Source organism: Miniopterus natalensis, chromosome 2, assembly GCF_054644295.1.
Source record: "Miniopterus natalensis isolate mMinNat1 chromosome 2, mMinNat1.hap1, whole genome shotgun sequence".
Taxonomy (NCBI): domain Eukaryota; kingdom Metazoa; phylum Chordata; class Mammalia; order Chiroptera; family Miniopteridae; genus Miniopterus; species Miniopterus natalensis.
In genome coordinates, this window is record NC_142082.1 from 138,132,086 (window position 1) to 138,141,315 (window position 9,230).

The following is a 9,230-nucleotide window of genomic DNA, read 5'->3' on the forward strand; positions in this document are numbered from 1 at the left end:
GATCAATTGTGCTGAAAAACAATGCATTCCCTAGGGGTCCTGGTTCTGAGAGACTGATAAAACCCTTTGTTGTCTTAAAGAACAAAAATTAAATAATTGTTTAGCAGAAGTCAGCCCAGAGAGACTGGTGAGGAAAGTACAATGAGAGCATCAAACACAGGTTACCAGCAGACTAAGGAGAAGAATGAGAGATGGAACAATGGGGTTGAATGGCATCCTTGCATTGAATAGCCTGCAAAAGCGATCTTAGAAATTTCTTTCAAATCTATCATTTAAGTAGCCATAGATTTTTCTTTTTCTTTCTTTTTATATTTTCTTTTTGTTCAAAATATTACAGATGTCCCTTTTTCTCCCCAATGAACCATTCCATCCACCCTGTCCCACCACCTTTCGCAGTCCCTCTCCACACCATTGTCTGTGTCCTTGGGTTATGCACATACGATATAAGCCATAGATTTTTCTTAGTGGTCATTTAACTTGAGGATTGTATTTATTGTTAATAGACCTTATATATTTTTTAGAACAGTTTTAGATTTACAGAAAAATTGAGAAGATAGTATACATTGTTCCTGCATACCACATGCCTAGTTTCCCCTATTAATATCTTACATTAGTATGATGTATTTGTTGCAATTAATAAACCAAAACTGAATCATTTTTAATATTATTTTTCAGTCTTTTATTTTTTAAAATTTAATTCAATTCAAATTTTTTATCATCATTTATCCCCACTATACCTTGTTCTACCCTCTCCCCCTATAATCACCACACTGTTGTCCTTGTCAATGAGTTCTTTCTCTTTAATTCTCTTTTGCTCAATCCCTCCATCCCCCAGCTGCCACCCCTGCATAGCTGTCAGCCTGCTCTCTATGAGTCTGTCTCTATTTTGTTAGTTTGTTTATTAGATTTCACTTATGAGTAAAATCGTATGGTACTTGTCTTTCTCCTACTGGCTTAGCATAATGTTTTCCAGGTCCATTCATGCTGTTGCAAAGGGTAAAATTTCCTTTTTTTTAATGGCCAAGTGGTATTCAGCTATGTAAATGCACCACAGCTGTTTTATCCACTCATCTACTGACAGACTGCTTCCAAATCTTGGCTATTGTAAATAACACTGCAATGAACATAGGGGTGTATATGTTCTTTTGAATCCGTGTCTTGGGTTTCTTTGGATAAATTCCCAGAAGTGGGATCTCTGGGTGATAAGGCAGTTCCATTTTTAATTTTTTGAGAGAACTCCACACTGTTTTCCATAGTGGCTGCGCCAATCTGCATTCCCACCAATAGTATATAAGGGCTCCCGTTCTCCACATCCTTTACTTGTTTTTTGTTGATTTGTTGATGGCAGCCATTCTGACAGGTGTGAGGTGATATCTCATTGTGGTTTTAATTTGCATTTCTCCAATGATTAGTGACATTGAGCATTTTTTCGTATGTCTCTTGGCCATCTGTATGTCCTCTCTGGAGAAGTGTCTATTTAGGCCCTTTGCCCATTTTTAAATTGGATTCCTTGCTTTTTGGTGTTGAGTTTTTAAAGTCCTTCATAAATCTTGGATATTAAGCCTTTATCAGATGTATCAGTGAATATGTTCTCCCGTTTACCGGGTTGTCTTTTCATTTTGTTGATGGTTTCCTTTGCTGTGCAAAAGTTTTTAGTTTGATGTAGTTCCATTTATTTTTTCTTGTTTCTCTTGCCCAAGAGATATATCAGAAAAAATATGGCTATGAGAAATGTTCACAATTTTACTATGTTTTCTTCTAGAATTTTTATGGTTTCTGCTCTAACATTTCAGTCTTTAATCCATTTTGAGTTTATTCTTGTGTATGATGTAAGTTGGTGGTCTAGTTTTAGTTTTTTTGACTGTATCTGCCCAATTTTCCTAACACCATTTATTGAAGAGACTGTCTTTACCCCACTGTATGTTCTTGCCTCCTTTGTCAAATATTGATTATAAAAACATGGATTTATTTCTGAGCTCTCTATTCTGTTCCATTGATCTATATGCCTGTTTTTATGCTAGTATCATGCTGTTTTGCTAACCATGGCCTTGCTTGATATTAGATAGTTTGATTCCTCTGGCTTTGTTATTTTTTTCTCAAGATTGGTATTGCTATTTGGGGTGTATTTTGGTTCCATATACATTTTTGGACTATTTGTTCATTGGTATCTTGATAGGAATTGTGTTGAATTTGTAGATTGCTTTGGGTGGTATGGACATTTTAATGATGTTAATTCTTCCGATCCATGAATACGGTATATGCTTCCACTTACTGTGTCTTCTTCAATTTCTTTCTTCAGGGTCTTATAATTTTCTGAATACAGGTCTTTTACATCCTTGGTTCAATTTATTCCTAGGTATTTTATTCTTTTTGTAGCAATTGTGAATGGGATTGTTGTCTTAGTTTCCTTTTCTGATAGTTCATTTATGGTATATAAAAATGCAACTGATTTCTGGATATTTATTTTGTATCCTGCTACTTTACTGAATTCATTTATCAATTCTAGTAGTCATTTGCAAATAATGACAGTTTTATTTTTTATTTTCCAATTTGGGAGCTTTTTATTTCTTCTTCTTGCCTGATTACTGTGGCTAAGACTTTCAGTACTATGTTGAATAAGAGTGGTGAAAACGGTCATCCTTATCTTGTTCTCTATCTTAAGGGAAACATTTGAAGTTTTTGCCCTTTGAGTATGATGTTGGCTGTGAGTTGTATATGTCCTTTATTATGTTGAGGTATGTTCCCTCTACTACCACATTGTTGAGAGTTTTTTTTCTGTTATTTTTTTTTAATTGATTTCAGAGAGAGGAAGGGAGAGGGAGAGAGAGAGAAACATCAATGATGAGAGAGTCATTGATTGGCTGTCTCCTGCATGCCTCCTACTGGGAATTGAGCCCAAAACCCGGCTGTGTGCCTAGACCAGGAATCCAACTGTGACTTCCTGGTTCATAGGTCAATGCTCAAACAGTGAGCCATGCTGGCTGGGCCATTCCTGAGAGTTTATCATAAATGGGTGCTGGAATTTGTAAAATAATTTTTTTTTGCATTTATTAATCTTCCATTTATCCTTCATTTAAAAAAACGTGGTATATGACACTTATTGATTTGTGGATATTATAACAACCTTGGATCTTAGAATAAATCCCACTAATCATGGTGTATGATCTTTTTAATGTATTGCTGGATTTGGTTTACTAATATTTTGTTGAGGATTTTGGCATCTATGTTCATCAGAGATATTGGCCTATAATTTTGTTTCTTTGTAGTGTCTTTATCTGGTTTTGGAATTAGGATAATGCTGGCTTTGTAAAGTGAGCTTGGGAGTTTGGAATAGTTTGAGAAATGTAGGTGTTAGTTTTTGGAATGTTTGGTAAAATTCACCTGTGAAGTCATTAGGTCCAGAACTTTTGTTTGTTGGGAGATTTTGATTACTGCTCCAATTTCACTAGTTGTTATATGTCTATTCAGATTCTCTGATTCTTCCTGATTTAGTTTTGGAAGATTGTATGTTTCTAGGAATTTTTCCATTTCTTCCAGATTGTCCAATTTGTTGGCCTATAGTTTTTCTTAACATTTTCTTATAATCCTTTGTGTTTCTTTGGTGTCAGCTGCTACCTCTCCTCTTTAACTTCTGATTTTATTTATTTTGGACCTCCTTTTTTCTTGATGAATCTGGTTAAAAGTTTGTCATTCTTATTTATGTTTTCAAATAATCAGCTCCTGGTTTCATTAATCTTTTGTATTTTTTTTTTTTAGACTCTATTTTGTATATTTCTGTTCTGATCTTTATTATTTTCTTCCTTCTACTCACTCTGGGCTTTGTTTGTTGTTCTTTTTCAAGTTCCTTTAAATATATAGTTAGATTGTTTATTTGAGCTTTTTCTTGCAGATAGGCATGCATTGCTATTAATTTCCCTCTTAGGACTGCTTTCCCTGGGTCCCATAGATTTTGTTTTGCTCTTCTTCTAATTTTTATTTCTTTCAAGGTATCTTTTGATTTCTCCCTTGACCTCATTGTTAACCCATTCATTGTTTAGTAATATGTTATTTAGCCTTAATGTCTTTGTGTGTTTTTCAGTTTTCTTCTTTGATTGACTTCTAGTTTCATAGCATTATGGTCAGAGAAGATGTTTGATATTATTTCAGTCTTAATTTTTTTGAGATTTGCTTTGTGTTCTAACATGCAGTCTATCCTAGAAAGCATTCCATACGCACTTGAAGAGAATGTATATTCTCCTGCTTTGGAGTGAAATGCTCTGAAGATACCAATTAAATACATTTGATTTACTGTGCATTTAAGGCCACCATCTCTGTGTTAATTTTCTGTCAGGAAGATTTATCCATTGATGTCAGTGGGGTGCTAAAATCTCCTACTATGACTGCATTACTGTCAATCTCTATTTTTATGTTCATCAATATTTGCTTTACGTATTTAGGTGCTCCTATGTTGGGTACATACATGTTTGCAAGGGTTATTTCTTCTTGTTGAATTGCTCCCTTTATCATTATGTAGTGTCCATCTTTGTCTCTTTCCATTGCCTTGGTTTTAAAGTCCATTTTACCAGATATCAGTATTGTTACCTCAGCTTTTTTCCCCCTTTCCATTTGCATGAAATATCTCCTTCCATCCCTTTACTTTTAGTCTGTGTGCATCTTTTGTTCTGAGGTGGGTCTCTTGAAGACAGCATACACATGGGTCTAGTTTTATTACCCATTCAGCTACCTTATGTGTTTTGATTGGAGCATTTAAGCCATTTGTATTTAAAGTGATTATTGATAGGTTCAAATTTATTGCCATTTTATTTTTTATCTATGTTCCCCTCCCTCCTTTTTTTTCTTCTCTCCTCCTCCTGCTTCTTTCTTCTTCTTTTTAAAGCAAGCTCTTTAACATTTTTTGTAATACTGGTTTGGTGGTCATGAACTCCTTTAGCTTTTTCTAGTCTGAAAAGTCCTTTATGAACTTTAATTTTAAATGATAGCCTTGCTGGGTAAAGTAGTTGGTTGTAGGTCCTTGCTACTCATCACTTTTAATATTTCATGCTAATCTCTTCTGTCCTGAAATGTTTCTGTATAGAAATCAGCTGAAAGCCTATGGTACCTCCCTTATAGGTAGCTAACTGCCTTTCTTTTTCAGCTTTTAAGATTCCCTCTTTGTCTTTAACCTTTGCCATTTTTAATTATGATCCTTCACACTTCTTACCAGTCTTGATGTGGTTTCTTCTGTTGGTTATAAGGCTTCTCTGCAGCTCATCTTCAGTTGGTTATTCAGGATGATTTTTCTATAATTTAGTTGTAATTTTAGTCTAGCCCTGGGAGGAAGTTAGTGTAGCTTTCATCGAATCTGCTGACATCTTGGATCTCAAAATGCATTGAGTATATTTAATTATAAAACAAATTTTTTTTCCTGAGTGTGTGTGGCTGAAAGCTGTAGCCACCATCCCTGGCAGAAAGGCTTCTTTGAGGGTAGAGTGAATGGTCTGAATCATTATTATTAAGTGAGGTCCATAGTTTAATCAGATTTCTTTAGTTTTCACCTAATATCGTTCTCCCCCGATTCCACAATCTCATGTAGGATATCACATTACACTTAGTTGTCATGTATCCTTAGGCTCCTCTTGATTGTGACAATTTCTAAAACTTTATTTATATTTGAAGACCTTCACAGTTTTGAGGAGTACTGGTCAGGTATTTTATAGGATGTCCCACTGAAAGCTGTCTGATGCTATTGGGAAGAAGACCACAGAGGTAAAGTGGCATTTTTATTACATAATGTTAACAAATAGGTACTATCAACATGACTTATGACTGTTGATGTTGACCTTGATCACCTGACTGAGGTAGTGGTTGTCAGTTTCACCTCTGTAAAGTTCCCCCTTCCTTTTGGATGGAGTATCTACATACATTTGGAATACTTCTACACAGGAGATTTGTCTCTTCTCCCTCATTAATTTATTCCATCATTTGTTTATATCAATATGGGTTTGGGGGATTTAGAAATTTTTAATGAAAAAGAAGAAAGGCCTTGGAGAACAGAGTCCTATTTTCCCTGAATACTTTTGAAATATAAAACAAGTTTGTACTCATACTATAGCCATTACCTTATATGAGCAATTGAAAATATGATCAAAATAAAAAGTACACTAGAGTAACTAGATGATGTTTAATAAACATAGGTAATAGTTGCATATGTACTATGAAAGCACAGATTTTACTTTCACAGTTATAGAACCTGAAAACAATAAAATAACTTTTACAACATTTAATGGTAAGAATTTCAATTATTTGGTCCAAGGTCCCTAAATGACTGTTACTTGTTTTCCCACTTCTCTCCTTCTTTTCTAAGTCTATCATTTTTTTCACTTTATACCTGGATTTGATCTTCAGTAGCCAGTCTATGCTAAGCAATTAAATGCCTCTTGGAATGCCCTTCTCAAATTATGAGCTCTTTTGATATTTTGATCAATACTCTCTCTTTTTAATGCTAAAAAGCCAACTTTTAGTTTAAGGCACATATAAAAACACTTGTGACATGACTCAGTATTGAGGTTAGATAGTTGCTTAACACATATTTAAAATCCACAGCTGCTACTAGGTTCTGAGGGAGTGGCACTGGGCCCTGGATACCCCTCAGATGCTTGGGCTTGTTCTAGAGCACAGGGGTTCAGCCTAAGGTTTGGCTTAAATGCTGGCTTTGCTGCAGGAATTCTTGAGTATCACACAGTGGAGCTCTCGGCTTTACTAAAAAGGACACACAGCCATTCAATTCTCTTAATCTCTAACACTCTTCTTTTTTGCAAGCATACATTATTTCTTTAAATTTATCTTTATTATTGAAAAAATGACAGATGTCCCTTTTCCCCCCCTAGGACCCCTTTTACCCTGCACCCAGCCCCACCCCAGGTCTTCACCACATTATTGTCTGTGTCCATGGGTTATGTATATTTACATATAAATTCTTTTGTTAATCTCTTGTCACCCACCCACTTCCGCCTTCCCTCTCAGATTTGTCAGTCTAATGTTTTTCTTAAATCAAGGTATAATGTAAGTCTGAATATTGGAGAACTTATTTAACCAAGATTTAGTTATCCTACTCCTCATTTCCGGCTTGTTCTCCCTGAGTCTATGATTTCACACCATCAATGTTAATGTCATTAGAAGATATCCGGCACTTGGAAGTCCTGTTTTTTCTCATATTTCCCATGCAGCAGTCTTCCAGAAAGCTCAGGAGAAACATTTTTGTGGGTAAATTGGCTTCAAAGAAAGAATGTAATTATTTTTACTGATTTTGAAGTTGCCCTGTTAGTATCCTCTCATTCTTGAAAAATGGGCATTTTAAAATGAGAAGCTCTGGAGTGCATATTTTTCTTTTAGATCACTTTTTAAGCTTTAGCAAAGAATCTTTAACTACGTTTGTACAATCAGAGGCTAGATATTGAAGTATTCTCAATATGTGAGAAATGATCCCTGGACATTTATATTCCACATCATGAGAAGGCTATCTGGCCAGACATACAACTTTATTTATTTGCATTTTTTTTTTATGACATTGAGCATGTTGGGAATCTAGTCTCTGAAACATGCATTTACTGAAGAAATCTTTCAGAATAAAATAATCTTAAATAAAAGAGAAATAAATAGCTTGATTTTGGCTTTTGGATTATAAGAGGCTAATGTTCCAGGAGGCAGAATACCTTGATGAATCTACAGAATATGAAGAAATAATTTATTTGGCAAATTCATGAATGTTGTTCATGGGTTAGATTGAAATTTAATTTAATAACCTCTAAAAACATTAATCGTCTCTTACTTCTTTGTGAGAAACACAATCCGTTTTACTGTGTCATTGAAGGCATCTTTCACTTGTTTGTTGCGAAGTGTATAAATGAATGGATTAAGCAAAGGGGCAACTGAAGTACTGAGCACAGACACCACTTTATTTATGGCCACTCCTTCCTTTGCTGAAGGTTTGATGTAGATGAAGATGCAGCTGCCATAGGTGAGGGAAACCACAATCATATGAGAAGAGCAGGTAGAAAAGGCTTTTTTCCTTTGTTGGGCAGAAGGGAATCTTAGAATGGTCTTGATGATGTATGTGTAGGACAGAACTACACACACCAAGGTGATAATGAGTGTCAGCACGGCAAAACTCAAAATAATTTTCTCTATTAACGCTGTGTCTGAACAGGTTATTTGTAAAATAGGAGATGTATCACAGCCAAAATGATCAATCACATTCGAATCACAGAATTCCAGCTGGAGGCCCACGCCTAGAGGTGGAAGGATGATCAGCAGGCCAGCAAACCAACAGCAGGAAACGAGTGCAGTGCAGACCCTGTTGTTCATGATGGTTGTGTAGTGCAGGGGCTTACAAATGGCCACGTAGCGGTCATAGGACATGGCGGCAAGGAGAAAAAATTCTGTTGCTCCAAAGAGGACAACAAAAAATATTTGGGTGGCACAAGCATTATAGGTAACGTTATTATCTCCAGTTATTATAGTGTACAGGAATCTGGGAATACAGACGGTAGTGAATGAAACTTCTAAGAAAGAGAAATTTCGGAGGAAAAAATACATGGGAGTTTTGAGATGGGAATCCAAAAGTGTGAGGGTGATGATGGTGAGGTTCCCAGACACACTTAACATGTAGGTGAGAAACAAAAATACAAAAAGCAGAACTTGTAATTTTGGGTCATCTGTCAAGCCCAGCAGGATAAATGTTGTTATTGCTGTATGATTTCTCATCACTGCCTTGTGCCAGGTCAAATGTAATTTCACCTGAAGAGAAAAGCGTCATAAGAAGCTAGAAGTGGAACATGAATGAAAACTCCCCAGCAGGCCAGATCGCTTTCTTATTTTGATTAATAAGCAATTTGTTAACATAGTGCCTTTGACATCTTACTGAGAGACATATTTAGTAAATATCTAATATAGATCTAATGCTTATAATTCTCTGATTAGAAAGCACATTTACATAGATAAAATAAAAACAAAATGAAACATAAATCATGTATCTGTTTTGCAGTTCTTCGACAATATTGCCTTGCAGTACAGATTCTATTTATCCTTATATGGAGGAAATTGTCATTTTTGAAGTTTTTTCCTCCCATTCTTACTTTTTGTTTGCTTTTCCACACCATACTGAACTGTTCCATTTTCAAAACCAAGGATATATTAATTAGTATTTTTGTGTTTTTAAAGAAAAACCATTTTTAGAGCAATTAGGATCACAG

The 9,230-nt window shown here is 35.3% G+C and overlaps 1 protein-coding gene across 1 annotated transcript; it reads right to left on the reverse strand.

Moving 5' to 3' along the window:
* Window positions 1–7,803: 7,803 nt before the first annotated feature.
* On the reverse strand, window positions 7,804–8,742 carry LOC107538198 (olfactory receptor 6C2-like). Its single transcript, XM_016214361.2, has one exon. It carries the CDS (start codon window positions 8,740–8,742, stop codon window positions 7,804–7,806), a length of 939 nt encoding a protein of 312 aa, XP_016069847.2.
* Window positions 8,743–9,230: the final 488 nt, after the last annotated feature.

Coding starts and splice junctions, on each gene's coding strand:
- LOC107538198 (XM_016214361.2), bottom strand. CDS start 8,742: ATGAGAAATCATACAGCAATAACAACATTTATCCTGCTGGGCTTGACA.